Genomic DNA, 21,399 nt, shown 5'->3' with positions numbered 1-21,399 from the left:
CTCAGTCATTAATCAAAAGAGAAATATTATCGTATATAAATAATATAAATGTTTAAATACCAAAATCAAAACAGGTACCTTAGTACCTACATAAATATATTTGTAAAATAAGTAAAGAAAATAAGTGTCTTGGAAAGGGAAATAGCATTAAAACATTACATTTGAAGGAGGTAACCAAAGAAATAGTTAAGGAAAATTAAGAAAATATAATAATATAAAATGTTAAATATTTTGGAAATTGCAATCCGTTTGCTAGATCACTATTACCTTTGGCAACAATGTAGTTGGGGTTGTGCTTATTAAAAGTGTCGTTTGTTCTAACAATATTGGAGGAGTGACGACGCTTGCAGGCTTTTCAAGAGATATTGTTGTACTTTTGCTTGACTTTGGCGTAGTACTACTTCTACTACTACTGCTGCTGATGTTGTTATCCCTGCTAATAACTGGCACCCGAGTCGTTGTTACATCAATTGGTAAAACAGTTCTAATGTCGAAATCATCAATAACAAAATCATCATTGTTCTCAAGTATATCCTTGAAGTCTTCTTGTAATGGTGATGAATTTATTTCGGACTCAACGATTGGTGGCAAGTTCTTAAGCCTGTTCGTATTCTCAATCGTTTTTGTAATATCAAGCTCTAGTTTTGTAACACCTCGAGCCATATCTTCGTCAATACTTTCATTTTTGACAAGCGGTTTGAAATCATTTTTCTTGTGCTTTATTTTATTTGTATTTTCAACTACATTTTTGTCAAGAGCAATTTTCTTGATTTTATTTGTGATTGTCTCTTTTGCTTCGGGCTACAAGTTGCAGAATTTTCCAGTGTAGGAATTTAGTTTTTTTTTTCAAAATTGATTGATTGAATTCGTAAGGTTTGCGTATTTGTTTATTTAATGGTTTTGTATCAAGTTGAAAGATGAATTTGTGTTATTAAATATAATTCAACACACGTCAAAGAAAAGACACACGCATACAAACACACACACAGTAGTACAGTGAGGCAGCAGTGAGGCAGAAACAAATAAAACAAAGCATATTTTACAAAATAAATTATAGAAAATAGTTTTTCTTGTTTAAAATAAAGAAGCGCATTGTGTCATTGAAACAGACACTATTTCCTCAATAGTAGTAAGCCATATGTATGTTGTTTGAATTGAATCAGTTTTTTAAAATTAGTTTTTGAGTCAATTCAATTTACATAACTGTGCAAGGATTACTAACTAAATCAGGATAACACAACAACATTAAAACTTAACTTAATCAAAACCAAACAAAAAAACATAGGTTAATCAAATAAAATGAATTTAGTTTTTAAAAATTAAACAACTTTAAGTGTTTTTTTAAGTATTTTTTTTCTTTACAGTAATACTGTGCTTGGCCATTTCAATAGCGTGATTGTGTGGAAATTAAACTAAGAGCTTTCGCAATGTTAACTAAGCAGTTATGTGTTGTGATGTATGATTTATCTAGATACTTATTATGCTATAAAGTTTAGTTTTTAATGTGTATATGTGTGTGAATAGCGTTACTAATACTATGAGAAGCAAACGTTCACTTACCTTTTCCACGCCATGGTGATGTCGATGAGCGTGTGTTGTCACTTGTGGAATTTCGGTAATAGTTTCCCTATAAGAAGTAATTAATTTAATATTTTGATCTTATATAGTTATTTTGTTTTTAATTATAAATTCAGGAAATTAATTTAATAAATTCAGACAAAGGAGTTTTCATTTAATAAAACTTAATAGATTCGGATTACTCAAAAAGGATATAAGTATACTAATGACGATGTTTGATAACGTATTCTTGAAACAATGGTTGGATAAATTGTAATCAACATTATTATAAAACTAATTATCTGACATGAGCTAAGTGTTTCCATTCACGAAGTAAGCACTAGATGAAAAAAAATCTTTAGATAGCAGACCCTTTAGAACAGCAAAACAAAACATAAAAAGGTATTACAATTACAGAGCTTCGAAACACTTTTTTCCTTATTTGACACAATTTATTTTAAAACACTTTTGAAATACAACTAGAATTATAAAATGTTGTGTCACAATTAAGAGTAGGGGCTATTAGAATCCACTTGAAAGTGTAACAATATTTATATTGATTGTGATAAATACACTCATCGCCACTTGAATAGGACACCCTGCACACTCTTTTTACTTTGCTTATAACTCAAAATTCGAGGAAAAGTGTTGAACGAGGCTGCAAAAGGACAAATCAAAGCATATAAGGACGCTGGCTTATCTTTTGCCAAAAAAGCTAAAAAAACCGAGAGAAGCCGTAACGTAATATCCAAATTTGTAGATAATGAGCTTAAATATGAGAAAAACATGAAAGGTTGCACCCACAGTGTGCTTACTATTGCGGAAAGGCGACTTATATTAAGAAAAGCGTCAAATTCTCACGACTCTTTGGCAAAAATGTGGTGTCAAATCAAGTTTAACAACCAAGCGTCGTGTTATTTCGAAAGCTAAACACATAAAAACACTTAAAATCAAGAAGAATCCACCACTTAACCCAGTTTAAAAATTAAATCGTAAATACAGAGCCAAAATGTGGAGCTATTAAGCTGGCCGCCTACTCATCGGACTTGAATATCATAAGAAATATTTGGGAATGGCTGACAAGTCAGGTATACGGATCAGGAAAACAATATTCAACTATTTCCGAACTAACCCAAGCCATCGAATTGGCTTGGAGCTCGATTTCGCTAAATTATTTGGACAGTTTGTATGCATCCCTTCCAAACAGGATGTGTGTTCTGGAGCACAAAGATGGCTCAACATACTATTAAAACATTTTTGTTTGTAAAAATAAAATACTCCAGTTACCTCCAATTAAAGTTACGTTCGTAATAAAAAGAATGGTAATACTCTAAAATGGTTTTTTTATTAAAGTGTCATATTCAAGTGGTGCGAAATTTGGACCTCGCAGTTTTGCCTGTTTTTGATCGATTTTTCATTAATACTTAAATCCTTAGCATTAAATCTTTTTTCAGGTGAAATAAAAACAATTAACTGAAATTACGATTAAATCAAAAAATAGGTCTTTAGCATGTTTGGTTTTGGGAACTACGGACGATAGAAAAAAAAGCTAAGGGGTGTCCTATTCATGTTGCGAGGAGTGTATATCAGTCTTGTCTTTTTTTAAACTGAGCTTTATCTTCATAACACCATATGTATGTGTTTTTTTTTTGTTATATGTTGGGATTCTTATTGCAATAAGAAATTTGATTTTTGATCTGAATGAATAATTGAAGTTTAGAGGTAGAATTTTAAAACGTGCAGTTTTTATTCTAAAAAGGATTTACGCATTTTGCCTAAGAAGTTTGAATCCGGACTAAGGGAATCTATAATTTAGAACACTTTCAACTGAAACCTATCCCGAAAATGGGTAGGCGAGGTCACGAATCCGCGAAGGATTTCAGACCAATAAGCTTAACACCTTTTGTGCTTAAAACCTTGGAGCGCATTCTTGATTACCATATTAGAGAAATCCTAGTTGGACGACCTCTCGAAAGTTCTCAGCATGGGCAATTCTACGGAGACTGCCCTCCATGAAGTAGTGCGCACTGTAGAACAAACAATCCATTATAAAGAATTTACTCTTGCCACCTTCCTAGACATAGAAGGTGCTTTTAACAACGTCCTTGCAGAATCCATAAAAGAATCGCTCGTTAAGTTCGGTGTAGAAGACTTCATTCGAGAATGGATTATTTCCATGCTCAGTGGTAGGAAGATTCGAGCCACTCTAGGCAATACAATCGCAACAAAACAGGTGAGTAGGGGAACACCCCAGGGTGGTGTCATTTCGCCTCTTCTATGGCTTCTGGTCATGGATACAATTCTCGTTAAATTAGAGAGTTAGATGTGGAGTGAAGGCGGTAGCCTACGCGGATGATTTGGTGCTATAGTCAGCTTTGAAGAAAGTTAGCAACTGGGCCACGAGTTGTGGACTAGGAGTTAACCAAATTAAAACTGAACTGTTGCTCTTTACCACCAAAACTAAAGTACCGCCCTTCATGCTACCCCGATTCAACGGTCAAATCCTATCATTGTCTTCCAGTGCAAAATATTTGGGAGTTATACTCGACCCTAAACTAAACTGGAACCTAAATATTGAAGTACGGGTTAAGAAGGCCTGTGTTGCCTTCTACGCCTGCAGCAAAACTTTCGGCAAAAAGTGGGGACTTCAGTCGAAGATGATTTTATGGACGTACACAGCCGTAGTATGCCCAATCTTAACATATGGTTCGATTGTGTGGTGGCCTGCTCTTAGCAAAGCCTATAATATTCAGAGAACAGCTTCCGTGGGCACCACAGGGGCCATGCGTACTTGCCCAACGGAAGCCTTAAACGTTATTTTGGATCTTCTACCAATCGACCTTTTTATTAAATACATAGTTTCCTGCAGCGCTATTAGGCTGAAGGAATCACATAGCTGGTTGTCAAAACCTTATGGTCACAGCAACACTACGAAATTAATACCCTTAGATATTATCTCGGTAGACACTGACTACTGCACTCCTACTTTGAACCTTAGTAAGGGTTTTAAGGTTATTTTCCCATCGAGAGAAGATTGGGAGGATGACATCGTGTCGATAGGTTTCGACACAACCATCTTTACTGACGGCTCAAAGATGGAGTGCGGAGTTGGTTCTGGGATCTTTTCTGAGTCCCTAAATGAGCCAAATCCTTTAGGCTTCCTGACTTTGCTAGCGTTTTTCAGGCTGAACTACTGGCAATAAGGGAGGCATGTAGGATACTTAAACAAAACCCAAACCAAAGCTGAAATGTGGCTATCTTTACAGACAGTCAGGCAGCTGTCAAAGCCATTAACTCGGCCATATCCTCATCTAAATTGATCCAGCAATGTCGCGATGAGCTTGCGAACCTGATCTGGGTGTCACCCTGATCTGGGTTCTGGGCCATAGTTGTATCGTGGGAAATGAACGGGCTGACGAGCTAGCCAGGCAAGGATCGGCCCTTCATAGCTCACTTGCGGAAATTTTTAACATTCCTCTTGGTGCTATGAAGGGTAAAATCTTTTCTATCTACCAAACTGAATCAAACCGAAGGTGGAGCAATTTACCCAACTGCATTATATCTAGGAAGATATGGCCCACCTATAATAAAACTTGTAAAAACGATCTTCTATGCAGGCCAAGGCAAGACATAGCCAGGATTGTTGCGGTTTGTACCGGACATTGGCCTATAGGAGTTCATGCAGTGAAGTTGGGTATCTCTTACAACACCTTTTGCCGTAGCTGTAGTGACCAAAGAGAAAATGAAACGATAATCCATTTTCTTTGCAAATGTCCTGCTTTGGCAAACACCAGAATGAAATGCTTTGGAAAAGCATTCTTTCAAGAACTCGATGAGCTATCTGAGACTAAGATTAGAGACCCAATCTTTTTTCTCAATGCGACAAAATGCCTATAACATAATCGCTATGAAGCTTCTCTATCAATCTATCCCTTTCAATTAAAGGTCAAACGAGTTTTTAGTATCAAAACGGCGCACTACAGCGCTAATTGGATCTCAGGCTAGGTTGCCTTGAGATCGCCATTTCTACCTACCTACCTTCAACTGAAACAAGGGTAATAGTTTTTTGACAAGAAAATTTTGTAAGATTATTTTTTTTTTAGGATTTTAATTTAATAATACTTCATACGCTATCCGCACTTTTCATCTGAAGATGGAAGATGTCTCATAAGCTGCATTTCAATTCAAAACAAAGGAATGCTGGTTACAAAAGTTACAACAACTCTCATATTATCTAAGAGAACTAAATTTAGCTTCAAAATTACCCTGCCATTTTAAATAGCATATTTTTATGTTTTCTATCTGGTTAACTCAACTTACTCAATTTCAGCATCACCATCTTCATCTTCGTCTTCATAGTCGTATTCATATTCTTCTTCACCGGATCCCTCAATTTGGCGTCTGTAACGTTGAACTCTATTTTTTGGGAAAATTAATATGAATATTTATTTTTAGTAGGGTCAGTATACTTATGATGTCGTAATTACCTATTGCTTAGCTTTTTCCGCCATATGACCCACCATCCAAAATCGATACCTGCAATATCGTTGAGCGATCCATCTCTCATTTGCATTCCAATTTGGTTAGAAATTGGTTCACCAGCTGCGAAATAAGTTGTGCCGCATCCAATCTATTAAAAAAGAGATATAAGTGTTAAAACTATAAGAAACTTCAAAGGACTATTATACTTACGGTGAAATCAATTCTGCCCAATCTTCTACTCATATCAGATTTATTTGGTCCTTTTCTTATTGAATTCTTGGACAAATCTAAGATTTCTCGCTTGGTCACAGAATCCAAATCTATGAATTCCTGCAAAATTTATTAAAATTTTTGTTATAACAATAAATTTATGAATTGTTGTGTGTTTACTTTTGGAATTGCAAAGAATTTTGAAATTTTATTTAGAATTTTAGTCCGCTTCTTTTCTATTAGATCTTTCCAGTCATTAGATTTAAGAATAAGTGAAAGCATGATTTTACTTTCTGTATATGGACATTGTGAGTATTCTATTGTGTAAGGATTTTTGTAGAGCAAAATCTTTTTGGGTTCCTCTTGAGGTTCACTTAAAGAAATCTGAAAATATTTAAACACAAAAAATATTAACACAAACATTCAATAAACTTACAGAAACATATTAACATATAAGTACACAAACGTTTACTAAAAATATTAAAGGAGTTTACGCACGTTGCTCGAATACTTTCGAACTAAAAAATAAGTGGGATTGAGATTTTGAAATAGAGGTTTATTTGTTAAAGGAAAATGAAAAATCGCAATTAGGCATTTTGTATTTTAAGGGAACACAGTTTTACTAAAAGTAAAGAAATTTATCTTAAGTAAAGTGTATATTAGCATCGATAACTAGAGAAAAAAACAATTTTTTGAGCTTATTGGACTTCATTAAAAATGGAAGAATTTTGATCTCATGAACGAATTTGAACTTAAATTCATGCAAATGGAAAACTTCAAATATGAAATCAATGTTAAGTTAATTTTTGATCTTTATCATAACATTAATTTTTTAAAATCGAGTTGTTTTCAAAAACTAACCGCCCTGGAGCCTGCAAATATACGGAGGGGAATACCGTAGTCGAGACACAGTCAATGCTTAAAATCTGGAGAGATCTTTTTAACCAGCTGCTTAATGGTGATGAAGTCAGCGAGCAGCCACTTCAAATCCATTTGGTTGACGATCTAGAGTTCCACCAACCCTACCAGAGTGGGATCAAACTAGCCATCACCAGGCTGAAATCGAACAAAGCGGCCGGTGATGACGGTCTGCAGGCGGAGCTTTTTAAGTACGCTGGAGCAGATCTGGTAAGGAGCATGCACCAGCTAGTTACTAAAATTTGGTCGGAAGAAAACATGAACGACGAGTGGAACTTAAGCACCATCTGCCCGATCCATATAAAGGTGACCGCCTTCTCCGCGCCAATTACAGAGGCATTAGTCTTTTAAACATCGCATTCAAGATCTTGTCCAGCGTATTATGTGAACGCCTGGAGCCATTGATTGGCCCTTACCAGTGTGGCTTCAGACCTGGAAAATCTAACATCGACGAAATTTGTATAGATTTTAAAGCAGCTTATGACAGTGTAGGCAGGAACGACCTATACAGTGCCATGTTGAGTTTTGGTAAATGGAAAATGCTCGTTCCTGCGTCAAAATTGGAAGAGACTCGACCGAAACCTTCGAAACCACCAGAGGACTTCGACAAGGCGATGCGCTGTCATGTACGCCAATACAAGTGGCACCATTTTTCAAAAATCCACACAATATCTTTGATATGCAGATGACATCGACATTATGGAAAGAACCAAACGAGCAGTGACGGGTGCTTTCACTAATATCTGAGGCGAAGAAATTGTGTCTTGACATTAACGAGGACAAAACGAAGCATTTACTGTAGTCAAATAGAGTCGATTCACAACGTAGACTTGGTAAAAAAGTGACAGTACAACTTCAAGGTGGTAAACGAATTTGTTTATCTGGGCACTGCTGTTAATTCTGCAAATGACATCAGCGCGGAGATCAAACGCAGAATTACCCTTTCTAATCGCTGTTTCTTTGGCCTAAGTAAGCAGTTGAGGAATAAGGCCCTATCGCGAAGTACCAAAGAAACATTGTACAAAACTTTAATCATCCCCGCCTAGCTGTATGGTGCAGAAGCATGGATCCTCTCCCAGGTGGATGAAGGATCTCTTGGTATCTTCGGTAGAAAGGTTCTGCGTACGATCCATGGTCCTGTTTGTGTCGACAGGCAAAGTAACATCTGGTGGAGAAGATTAAATCAGGAGTTATACGAGCTTCAGTGACTTGTCAAAAAACTGCGTGTACAACGCTTAAGATGGCTAGAGCATGTCGAGCGAATGAACATCGAAGCTCCAGCCTGTAAGGTATTCAACGCCAAGCCTGAGGGAACAAGAAACAGAGGCAGGCCTCATCTCCGACGGAATGATCAAGTTGAGGCTGACGCACGTCAACTTGGTATTCAAAACTGGAGGCAGCAAGCTAGAGATCGAGTAAGCTGGCGAAAGTTGTTACTTGAGACCCAGGAGCACAATGCGCTGTAGCGCGAACTAAAGTAAAGTAAGTAATTTTGTAAAATACTTGTACTTATACTTTATATTTCGTTTTATAAAATTTTTAACTTTTCCATTACGGAAACGTTTTTGTCATGTTTTGTTCTTTCCGAGCACGTTTTGGGTGTTCTCAGGAATTATTTGATTTACAAACCTTTATCATTATTTATATCCAAAGAATTTATAATATTTTATCTTTAGTTAAATATATTTTATAATTAAAGTTTTTAAAAAGAATCATAATTACCTGAATATCATCATTAAAATTAAAATCCCGCTCTGCTTTTGTTGATAGTAGAAAACATAATGTAACTAAGGATAAACCGCGGATGCTTAACGGAATCATGTTTGTACTCATCTCTGAAAACTGTGTGCAGTGTAAAAAGTTTCTTGATTTGATATGTGTGAAAAGCCAATTGAAAATTTATTCCAGAATATCTAAAGCACACTCCGTTCCGCTGCGATTAATAATTCAAATCATTCTGTATCTGAAAAAAAATAAAGAAAATTTTTCAATAAAAGAAACCAAAACTAGAACAAAATAATTATACTTGAGAAAACGAATTTCAAGAGGAAAAATAGTTTGTCTTAATTTTTAAAAAAAACTTAGGTTCATTCTGAGAAACTCTGAAGCTGCACTAATTACCACTTGAAAGTATTTTCAATGAAAGTATTCAATAATAATTCGCATCTTAGCCTCCACCTCTGCCACCTGCTGTAGGGTGGTGTGTTTGAAAGGGATTAAGCAAGCATACATAATATCATGGAGCTGGCTGGGCGACCGAACTGCTCCCTGCTGAGTTCATCCACGTGTTTTTGTCGTGCATAAAAGACATATTGAAGAACCAAATGGTTTCAAGGGGGATGATAGAAGAGTATAAACAACACTTTTTAAAAAAAGGTTACGGGTATGACCCAGATTCTTCTTGAACCATTCCAAGTATGTATGTTTTCATTCAACTCTCAGCGTGTTGTCAGTCAGTGTAGTGGGGGCATGATACACAGGAAAAAAAAGCTAAACAATAGATAGCAATCGATTGTTGAAGAGCGGTACATAATAAGTAGTTAATAATCTCCGGCATACTCGTACGAGTCACATTATCCTCCGAACAATGTGCCATAATGGTAAACAAAGTAGTTCTAATACTTTCTGAAAGAAACTTAGAATCTTTGTTGAATAGGAACGAAAAAAAACCCCATTGCTGGTTTTCTCAACATTTCTGTGTGTCGAGGATAGTGCACTGATTTCCAAGGAGTCTCCACAAATAAAATTTTATTCTTTCAGTTATTTAGATGGGAGTTGGGATTTATTTAGTTCCTATGCATTTTGAATGGATTGCAAGGATTTGACTTATGTTTTATGATATTTGGAACACAGTTTGGAAGATTCTTGGAAAACAACGTACTTCCAAATTAAACAATCTATCGAATTTATCTTGCCGTGAATTTTTACACTAAAATTATATTGTAGATACTTGCTTTCGACAAATTCATTGACATAATGTTTTCGTCTGGCATTTATTATTGCAATTGCACTTTCAATATATACAGAAAATGTAAAGTATGCTTTTTTCTATTGCATTATTAGCTAAAAGGTTGAAAAAGACAAAAAAACAGCTCGCCAAAACATTACACTTTTGCTAAAGCAACAAATCAAGAAAGTATCTTAGCAATAAGTTGTCTAGAATAAAAAATTAATGTTCTTCTGTGAAGAGGAAAAGGATATCATATTTGTTTGACAAGATGACAGCATATGAAATGCTTTATTGTATCTGTTATGAATTATTAAATAAAATGAGAAAAAACAATATATGTATGTACAAAGAGTATTGAAGCTAGGTGGACTTCGACTTATATGTAATTTATAAATTTGTTTTTTTTTAATTAAAGTTCAGTTTACACATGAAATGAAACATCATCGATAAACCACCCATCAAAGAGTTTACAAAAAACTATCTTTTGACATAATAGTCTCGAAACAAGTTTGTAAAAATAATTAAATACATTTAATTTTAAATTAAGTTAAATAAAAAAAAATGTAATGAGTTTTTGACCAACCGAAAGAATTACATCTCCATATTACAATACGCTAAATGTAGAGTCCATCAAACTTATTTGATTTAAAAATAATGGAATATCTCTGGAGAAAACTAAGATGAGACTCTATGGGTAAAAATAGAACAAAAAAAGATGGCATTCCACACTTTCCAATGCGATTCTTCTCACAAAAATAAAGGTGTAATGACGTAGGGTGTATTTAAGCATTAACAATAATTAATAATTCCATTTCAAAAATACAATACTATTCTAAAGTGGATGTTATTATTTTCGAAAGGTCAAAACAGTGGGAAAAAATTGTGAGATTTTTAACTTCCCATAGGAAGTTATTGAAATTTGTGATTTGTCAAATTGAAAATTTTGACATTTCTCGACGTTTCAAGGTCCCTAGAGTCGAAATAAAAGATTTTTAGAAATATGTCTGTGCGTTCGTGTGTACATTCGTACGACCGTACGTCCGTTTGTTCGCGACGTTTTTGTCCATATCTCAAGAACCATGAGAGATATCGACTTCAAATAAATTTTGTTATACAGATACAAAGGCAAAAAGATGCAGAAAGGGCTCTCAAGAAAATTGGGGCGTTTAAGCAGTTTAAAAAAAGGTGAACATTTTGGTTAATCCTAATAGCTAAAACACAAACACGCTTCAGCTTTCGGCTTCACCTGACGTTTACGAGTTCAGCCATAGGAATTCAATGCATGCTATTACAATGGAGTTTCGACCTCACGTTTCGTTTGACAATCGTAAGAAAAAGAACGTAATGTAACGTAATGTGACTCCAAACGGAAGCTATAGTTCAATTATCTGAACATTTGCTTTGTCTGACAGCTCAACAGCTATAAAAAAATGTCAACAAACTAAATATTTGCTCTTTGAAGGGATGAAATAATATAAATGTCATTCAAAGCAACCTCGAAGCAGGTCCACCGTAACGCAGACGAAGCCGAAGCTGAAGTGTGTTTTTGATTCAGCCATAAATATCTTACGAACTAAAAAGCTAGAGACTTGCATTAAATTGTATACTATATATTGTAACGTGATACCAAACAAATATATTTTTTGATAAAAATCCAATTAGGTTTTTTTTATAAATCAACAAACTGAAAAAAAAAATGTCAGCTCGAAAATTTTACCAATACAAAAAGATTTCATCTCCAAAACAATTTTGTGCCACGAAAAATGAAGTTTTTAACATCTGGTAAAATTTTGAGAAAAATTGAATTAGCAGTTTTTTTTCTAAAAAATAAAAACCTCAAGAAAACATTACCCAAAGTTGGTAAAAACTGAATTTCGGCTCAAATATCTTTTCAAAAATTTGAGATAATGGTTTTCTACTAATTTTATCTTATAAGAAATATTGTTTTCAACATTCTGAACAATTTCGTAAAAATCGAATTGACAGGTTTTTTACAAAAGATAAAAACCTTAACAAAAAAATTAATAAAAATTGGTAAAAATTAAAAAATACTGTTGTCAACACTCAGTAAAATTTTGAGGAAAATTTATTTTTTTTTACAAAAAATAAACACCTAACAAAAAAATAATACTTGGTAAAAATTTACTTATGACTCAAAAAGCTCTTAACAATTAAAAATATTGTCTTCAAACTCTTTTTATTTCACAGGAAATATTGTTTTCGATATTCAGTTGTTTTTTTTTTTATAAAAATCCGACGGTCCGTTTTTTCATAAAAAATAAAATCTACAAGAAATAGTACCAACTTAATAAAAGTTGGTAAAAATTAAAAAATACTGTTGTCAACACTCAGTAAAATTTTGAGGAAAATTTATTTTTTTTACAAAAAATAAACACCTAACAAGAAAATAATACTTGGTAAAAATTTACTTATGACTCAAAAAGCTCTTAACAATTAAAAATATTGTCTTCAAACTCTTTTTATTTCACAGGAAATATTGTTTTCGATATTCAGTTGTTTTTTTTATAAAAATCCGACGGCCCGTTTTTTCATAAAAAATAAAATCTACAAGAAATAGTACGCAAATTAATTTAATTCATCCAATTTGTAAAAATTTAAGAAATGGTACTAAAATTGGTAAAAGAATTTTGTCGACTAAAAATCTAGATTTTCAAACTAAACTATTTCTTGATATGAAAAATATTGTTGGTAATTTAAAAAAAAATTAAGAATAATTCAACTAACAACTTTTGTAACCCAACACGAAAATCTACAAACTTTTAAGCAAGGCAAATCGACAGACGGGATGGGAAGTTATCGGTGTGGGTCGCATTATAGCCTCTTAACTATTTCCATTTGATTAAATTTAACAATTTAATATGTTTTTTTCTTCTTTTTTTTGAATTTTTTGCCAGCTCTTCCCAACACACTTTTAATTGCAATTGAACTTCGAGGATTCTTTCTATTATTTTTCTTATCACTGTATTATCACAATAAACAAATTGAAAACAACCTTCCAGTTAAGAAATCCTTCGAATCTCTGCCTCCAGGTTCGAGACGACATAGGAAGACTTAACGTAAGGATTAAAGACCAAGTCATCGCGGATAGCGGGATTACAACTAATACCTCTGTATAAGCGTTTTTGCTTTGTTTATTTTACGAACTGTCACTGTTTAGACATATTTGGTTGATACTTTTTTAAAAGAAGGCAATAAGAAATTTATTGGTCAGCAAAACGAAAAGAAAGGTTTAAAATTTTGAAGTCCCTTAGTAAATTGCTAATATTTAGATAATTGCTAACTAGTAAATGGTTAAACCCTTAAAAAAGGATGTCTTACATTTTGCGCCAGTGTTTTCAAAAGAATGTATCTGTAAGTTTTACATTCAATGAATTTGGCTTTCTTGATATCTTCTTTAAGTAAAGTTAATGGAGTGTAAATAAAAGAAAAAAAGCAAACAATTGTTTTCAATGAATAGATTCAAAATGAATTCATTCGATTTCAAAATGTTTTTTTTTTGCTCAATCCATAGGTAAAGTTTATAATATTAAAACGGCGATTTCCGCTAATTGAGAAGCGAAACAAGGACTGCCTTTGACTTCTATATTCATATTTACCACAAGGTAAAACACATGAACAGTATTTTTTGATTGAAATCATTTAAAACTGCATTTAAACAAAATTAGATTTGTAATTTGTAGCTGGTCGATTTAAAAGTAATATGGTTTATCAATTGAGCCATAATACCATAGCAACTATACCTATTGTAAGTATTATTCCCTACTCTAGTAAAAACTATGATTCGAAGACAATATCTTACATGAATTGAAATCGATCTACCTGCGTAAAATGCATCGACCTGGGAGACTGATGGCCCTGTCCTTATTTTCAAGTGAAATGCATTTTGGTATGCACATATTTAAAAATTTTTAACTGCATTGAAAGTTACGAGCTTTTCTGGGAAGGTTTACTTGTTTTAACTGACCTACAAATAGGTATGCATATATTCAAATGGATATTCGTACGAACACTTAATTTCATATGCCTTTAACTTTTAAAAATCATAATCAATGATTTTCTTACCATCGACAACAAGGCCAAACTTCTTTGTTCGCTTGTTTCTGCAATAGCTTCAAAAAAGTGCTTATTCGATATCCATATCCATTTTACCATATATGTACGAGTAGTTGAGGTATTTACATTAAAATTCAAATCATGCACTTTGACTGGCGTCCGTTTCTTAAGTTCATAAACCATCTGCCCCTCCATGGCACGACAGGCAATCCTTCATCTGGAATCTTTCGATTCCTCCGTACACACGTTCAATTTTTACAAAATCAGGCATATCCGCCCGCCATGCCACAGAGCTGTTGCTTTTATACGCTCGGTAGAACCCAATAAAGATTCTTTCATATAATTTTTTTGTTTTTTATTTTGATCAAAAGATACCTACCTACTCTATCGGTGTTTGTTATTTTTAGAGATTCATTTGTCGTCATCGTCATACATTACATGAGTGAGTATACAAAATACAAAACCTTTCAATTTTCATTACTCTGCCTGCTGTGTACGTGTTACACTCGTGTCTTAAGATATCCGTTCTATATGCGGTGTTTTATATATGAAAAGATACAGAGAGTTATGTTTCATTCAGCCTACGCATGTTTTATTTTGGTTGTTGTTGGTTTTATTGGAGATTTGAGTCTTTTTCTGATGCACCCTATGCCACTTGGTTAAACGCCAATGAATTCAAAGAGTGTGACGGTTAATAAATCGAAAGAGAATTTTTTCCTTAAAAGTACATTTATAGAGAAATGCAGTGCCAGACTTAGTGGTTAATCTGAGAAGGCGAAGCAGGTGCTTTACTGTTGGGAAAATAGTATTGGAGGCGATCAAAGCTGTTATAAATGTGTTTACGAAATTAACCAACAATTTCTTTATCTTTGAGATAATTTTAAAGTTGTAACATAACGATTTTGGAATTCGGTGCTGAACCAATATCACACCAACATCCAATTCAACAAAAAAGCTGAAGTTAAAAGTCCTTAATAGTATCCTACAACTTGACGAATGTTTTAGTCCTGGTCCCGACGGTGTACCATCAACACGTCTTTCAGTAACTCGCTATTTCCTTTTATCTGGAAGAACTCCTTCATAATACCAGTACACAAAAAAGGTGTTAAAAATGAAATAATGAATTACCGACCTATTGCTAAACTATCTGTGATACCTAAACTGTTTAAGTCAATCGTATGTAGCGTCCTCTCTTTTCACTGTAGTTCAATTATCTGTGATAACCTGCTTTTGTTAAAAAGCGTTCAACTGTTACTAATCTGTTTCACCTTACGTCCTTTTGTTTAGATGTGTTTGAAAAACGTGAACAAGTAGATTGTATCTTTACTGATTTCAGCAAGGCCTTTGACAAATTGTGTCATAAAACATTACTTTCAAAACTATCACAGCAAGGTTTTAACGACTGTTTCATAAACTGTATCTCCTCATATTTGCAAGATAGACGTTATAGTGTTAAATTTAGTAATGAGTGTTCAAGTTCATTTGTTGTGAATTCTGGTGTCCCTAACGGTAGTCACCTTGGTCCTATTCTATTTGTTTTATTTATCAGACATTTGACATCGCCAAAAATGCTGCTAAGTCCTTAGGTTTTCTCCGACGATGCAAGAAGTTTTTTACCCCTTCTGATCTGTCTATAATTTATTAAGCCGTTATTTGTCAAAAACTTGAGTACAATTCCCATATTTGGGCAGGTGCTCCTATAACCCACTTGAGTCTTTTGGACAAAATTCAAAAGAGAGCTCTAAAAATGATAGGTGACCGTTGTGTTACTGAAACTTTTGCATCTCTCGAGCACCGTCGTAAGGTTTAATGTGTCTCATTATTTTATCGCTACTTCTTGCAAGACGACTTAATATTATTCAGGGAATGATGCAATAATTATCGTCTTGTTTTAAATGTTGACAAATGTAAAACCATGAGTTTTACACGCAAAAAAGTTCCAATAGTTTTTAGTTACATGTTTGATTCTTGTCCTTTAAGTAGAATATATGTATTTTCTGACTTGGGTGTTGTCTTAGATTCTAAACTAACATTTAATGAACATCTTAACTTCATTGTTAAAAAATCAAATAGAGTTCTGGGTTTTATTAAGAGATTTTGCCATGATTTCCGTGATGCATATGTTTTCAAATTACTTTACTTTTCATTGGCGAGACCAGTCCTGGAGTATGCTTGTACAATATGGTCACCTTACTACGTCGCACACGTCAAAAGACTACGATCCCTTCCGTGGTTTCATGATACTCAAACATTACCGCCTTATTCACAGAGACGTTCTCTCATAAATCTTCCTTCTTTGACAATTCATAGGATGAACTTGAAGTTTTGTTTTATTGTTGGAATAATAAACAGACAAATTTCATCACCATCAGTTCTTGGTAGTTTAAACTTTAGTTTTAGTCGTTCAAGTATAAGACTCCAGAGACTATTGAATACTAATTTTAGCACATTAAACTATGGTGTACATAGCCCCTTAAATCAATTAATTGAAATCTATAATAAATTTCACTCATGCATTAATTCACGAAACGATAATATAAAAAGTATAAATTGCAAATTAATTTTTTTCAACAGTCTAGTTTAAGTTTTTAGGTTTTAAGTATATATTAAGAATTGTTAACGAATTATAAATAAAAATACAAAGTTGAAATGGTCCTTTCTATAAGAAATTAATCAGTTGTTTGATATCATTTTACAAACCTAAAACAAAACCTTGAACCCTATCAATGAGATATCATTCGCTTTATCTTTGGCAAAACCAAAAGAGGAAAATCTTAACATCTGTCTATAACTTTAAGTTCAAAAGTACATCCTTAACAAACAAATTGGATAACCACATAATAATGCATCAAAACTCATTTCAACATAAAAATCAGTTTTTATTAAATGAGGTGGCAATTTCAGAGCCCTCCAAGCTACAAGTTCAACATTCTTAAGACACCAAACTAAATCAATACCTCAATGGTTATTTCTTTTGAGGGAGGAAATAAATAACGAGTGTATGGTATCGGTTGGGTGTAGCACGATATATGTAGGTACCCATTAATATTTGGATCATGTCAAAGAAATAAAGTTCAAATGGATGTTTAGCTATTTGACTCGATAAAAAATACCACCAATTCATATAAATCATACAACAGAACTACTCAAGTTTAGTGGAGTTCTTTTTCTTTCAACATAAATTATTTATCTTGGAATTAATAAAAAAAAGCTACCTTTCGATAAAATGTGTATGGAGATGTATTGATTTCAATTTTGGTAAATGCATTGGAATTTATTGTGTGTGCTTGCAATGGCTGTTTATTCTCAACACGTTCTTAGATTGATTTAATGAAAGGGTGACGATGTTTTTTAAGATTAACAATTTAATATTATTGGATTTAAGAGTACAATATTTTTAATGCTCTGCCAGCATAGACCATTACTAATGGGATGAAACGTGCGTATACAAGTATGTACTGCGAGAAATTTAGTCGTTGTTGATTTTTTGGTTTATATCGATTTTGAAAACAATTTTTTGAAATTTTGAAATTTAATTTATTTTAATTTATTATTGAGAAACTATTCACTTAAACAACTTTAATTAAAAATCAATAAGGCTAACTGGCTTATAGCCAGCGTTACCACTATTCAAAAAATGTTTAAGTAGATTTTGAGAAAAAAGTGAAATGGATTCAAAAATTAACTTTTTCATATTATTCTACATATTTTTTAATCACATTATTTCTATAAAAAAAATGGCTAGGATGCGACCCACACTGATAACTCACCATCCAGTCTGTCTATTTGTTTTGCTTAAAAGTTTGTGGGTTTTCGTGTTGGGTTACAAAAGTTGTTAGTTGAATTATTCTTACAAATTTTTACCAATTTAAGTAGCATTTCTTAAATTTGTACAAATTGGATGAATGAAATTAATTTAAGAGATATCAAGAACCGAATATCAATTTTTACTAAATTTTGTACTATTTCTTAAAGATTTTATTTTTTTTATGGTTGGATTTTTATTAAAAAAAAAATACTGAATATTGAACGCAATATTTTCTGTGAAATAAAATAAGTTTGAAGACAATATTTTTAATTTTTGAAAAGCAATTTAAAGCAATTTGAATCAAAATGTAGTACATGTGGCATGATGGTTAGTGCGTTGAACTGTCATGCCAGTTTTTTTTCTCTTCACGGGTACTCCCTCTTGCGAGGAATTGACAAATTCTCCAAGAGTAACTCTTGTCATGAAAAAGTGCTTTCTCAAATTAGCCGTTGGAATTCGGCATATAAACTGTAGGTCCCCTCCATTCCTGACAACATTACTCGCACACAGGAATGCTTCAAAGTCACTAGGCCCTGGTTTTTCATGGACTGTTGCGCCACCTAATTTATTCAGGGAAATATGCGTCAAGAAAAGGTGTAATGGTCATCTTCTGATGAACCCAACCATTACATTAGGGCGAAACGCGTATATGAACACTTTCTTTTAGGCTATTCCAAAGTTCTTCAATTGATTTTAGCCATATGTGCATTTAAATGAATCCAAGTGGTTTTTTATTTCTTGTTCTACTCCTGAAAATGTTAATAATCTATTAATTACAAACAAATATTCTATAAATGAAGCTTAATATGTAAGTTGTACTTACATTTTACTAACAACCAACCACACATAGACAAATTTTAAACATAACAGAGTGCTGAGCAGTATTACCAAAGTTACCGACCTTAATCCAGATTCACTTCCAATGAATAGCAGAATACTGAGTCAGTATGTTAGTTTTAAAAGTGAAGAAGTGATGATATCTTTAACTATCGAATTTCTACTCTTTAAAAAAGTAAGATGTTATTCAATTTCAGTCTTAGCGATTTTTGATTAAATCAAAAACAAATAAATAGAAATATTTTTTTATTTATAAGCATATGGTACTAAATCCAAATTTATCTCGTTCCAAGTGGCAATAATATTTTTGTTGTAATACCACTTGAGTGACATTTTCTTCTCCTAGAAAGAATATGTTTTTATAGGCTAACTTTTAATAACTATATTTCATCTACAAACGAATATTCCATTCTCTAACAATAACAATCATTTCGAATTGCTTAAACACTTAGCTCCATTCCATCTAATCGAATCCCATCTAATTTTTGTTTTCTTTTAAATCAATCGCTCTAAATACTTTGGATTATGGTAGTGTGAAATGAAACAAAAGGAAGTTTGTTCTAATTGTGTGTTTTTCTAAAGCGAAGACATTTAAAGTTGGGAAAAAATGGGGGAAAAGATTGAACAAAAGACTCATTGTGTTGCCAAAATACATAACAGGATACTCACTTTAAAGTACATAATTAAGAATCAGCTAAACGACCTCTTCAACTCTTCGAGCAACACACAAAACACACACTGTTAGATTAAATGAATGAACAGGAAAAAAGTAAAGTAAAGGATTACAGATACGAATCAGAAAACACAACTCATTCCATATTCTCTCGAACACGATCCCACACATTAAACGCAAATAAACAAAAAGTGATAAGAGTTTCTCAATTCATTTGTTTATTGTTTGCTTCCCTAATCCCAATCAAAAAGGGGTTCCTTTTTACACGAACGTTCATTCAAACATAAGGTATAGCTATTAGGTACTCGAAATCGCATATATTTTGAGTATCTACCCGCATATTTTTAAGGGAGTGTGTTGAAAAAAGGAAATGAAATTCAAAATTACATCGTAAGAAAGGAATTTGACTCATTTTAGCAAAATTAGCAAAATAAAGGGATGAAAATTCAAAATGTTAACGTCGGCGGCCGATGAATTGAAAGTTTTGACAATGTGAGAAAACATTGCCATTATTTGAATTGTTATAAAAGCCAATTGTTTTTCTAACTTTCCTAAATTATTGGAAAGGTCGACGACGCGTGGCAATAGAGTACCTTACATGACATTGGCACTTCATAAACTATAAAAAGTTCTATTAAAACATTTAAAAGGTACTTCACTGAGACGGAATGAGTACATTTAGTAGTTATAATGTGTATTTGAGTTTTGTGTTTATCAATAGGCGTTAACAATAAAGTTTATATTTAACTTTCAGTCATTGTAACTTTTTAAGAAAAGAGAACATTTAAACGGAAATGATAGAAGATTTATTTGAGCATCCTAAGGCATAATAAAAAATGCCTTTTTGGTATTGGCAAACAAATCTAGAAAATAGGAAATCACTGCTATTTATTTTGACAAAAAGACCACTCTCTCTGAAACAATGTGTTGCAATCGTTTTCTAATTAATTAACTTCCAAAAATTATACACTAATGCCAGTGTTGTAATCTTGCAAGTAATTTTTGGAAAATACATACATATTTATCTTACAATAGTCGATAAAATGTAAGTTGTTTGAAAATTGTATACAAACACAATTTATTGTTAGGACTGACAATTATCGTTTTTTGACGTTTTTGACAGTGAAGATGTTTTCAGATATACTTTTTCAACATCATACAATTTTGTAGTTATCAAACCATTACAGTGATCGACAAAATTAAGTTTTTTTAGTGTCACACAAACAAAGGAATATTTTTTTTTCAAGAAGTTGAAGAGTTGTTGCCTCCCCTTTCAAATAGATTTTGAGAAATCGCTTAAGTGGCTTTGAAAAAAAAAGGTTTTGGAGTTAATTTTTAGTGCTAATTTTTTTTGGTTTAATTTGTAGGATTGGAAGATACTGATGCACATTGGTTATGCCTGCACATTGTAATGAGTGGGAAATATTGAGTCTGGTTAAGCATTCCACTTTGCGAAGAGCGAATTAAAAAAGAATCTCTGTACTTTACTGTACGTCCGACATTGGGATCAAGGGTAGACTGTTGGGCATTCCTATTAAATTGTTTGAGGGGAGGAATGCAACTAGCTATTTCACTAGAACATTGTTTATGAAAATAGCGATAAAATAATGACAGACATGAAAACTTACGGCGGTGGTCAAGAGATACAAAAGTTTCAGTTAAACAACGGTCACCTATCAATTTTAAAGCTCTTTTTTGAATTCTGTCAAAGAGACTCAAATGTGTTATTGGAGCACCTGCACAGATGTGAGAATTGTACTCGAGTTTTGGACGAATATAAGCTTTATAGATTGTAGCCAGATCAAAAGGGGTACAAAACTTCTTGCATCTTCGGAGAAAACCTATACACTTAGCAGCATTTTTGGCGATGTTAAATATATGATCACTCCA

At 33.1% G+C, this 21,399-nt stretch overlaps 1 protein-coding gene across 1 annotated transcript in view; it reads right to left on the bottom strand.

Annotated features, from left to right (window-relative positions):
- The window catches only part of LOC129949181 (uncharacterized), a 105,797-nt gene that overhangs the window by 18,544 nt on the left and 65,854 nt on the right, over positions 1–21,399 (bottom strand). The window contains exons 3-9 of the mRNA XM_056060465.1: positions 8,890–9,130; positions 6,430–6,633; positions 6,250–6,369; positions 6,045–6,187; positions 5,878–5,973; positions 1,561–1,627; positions 268–801 (exon numbers count right to left, since the gene is read on the bottom strand). Of these exons, the coding sequence (XP_055916440.1) occupies positions 268–801; positions 1,561–1,627; positions 5,878–5,973; positions 6,045–6,187; positions 6,250–6,369; positions 6,430–6,633; positions 8,890–9,000 (1,275 nt within the window). The 5' untranslated portion in view covers positions 9,001–9,130. The remainder of the gene's footprint in view (positions 1–267; positions 802–1,560; positions 1,628–5,877; positions 5,974–6,044; positions 6,188–6,249; positions 6,370–6,429; positions 6,634–8,889; positions 9,131–21,399) is intronic.

This window comes from Eupeodes corollae, chromosome 3, assembly GCF_945859685.1.
Source record: "Eupeodes corollae chromosome 3, idEupCoro1.1, whole genome shotgun sequence".
Taxonomy (NCBI): Eukaryota; Metazoa; Arthropoda; class Insecta; order Diptera; family Syrphidae; genus Eupeodes; species Eupeodes corollae.
The sequence above is the reverse complement of the archived record's forward strand: the minus strand, read 5'-3'. Positions and strand labels throughout refer to the sequence as shown.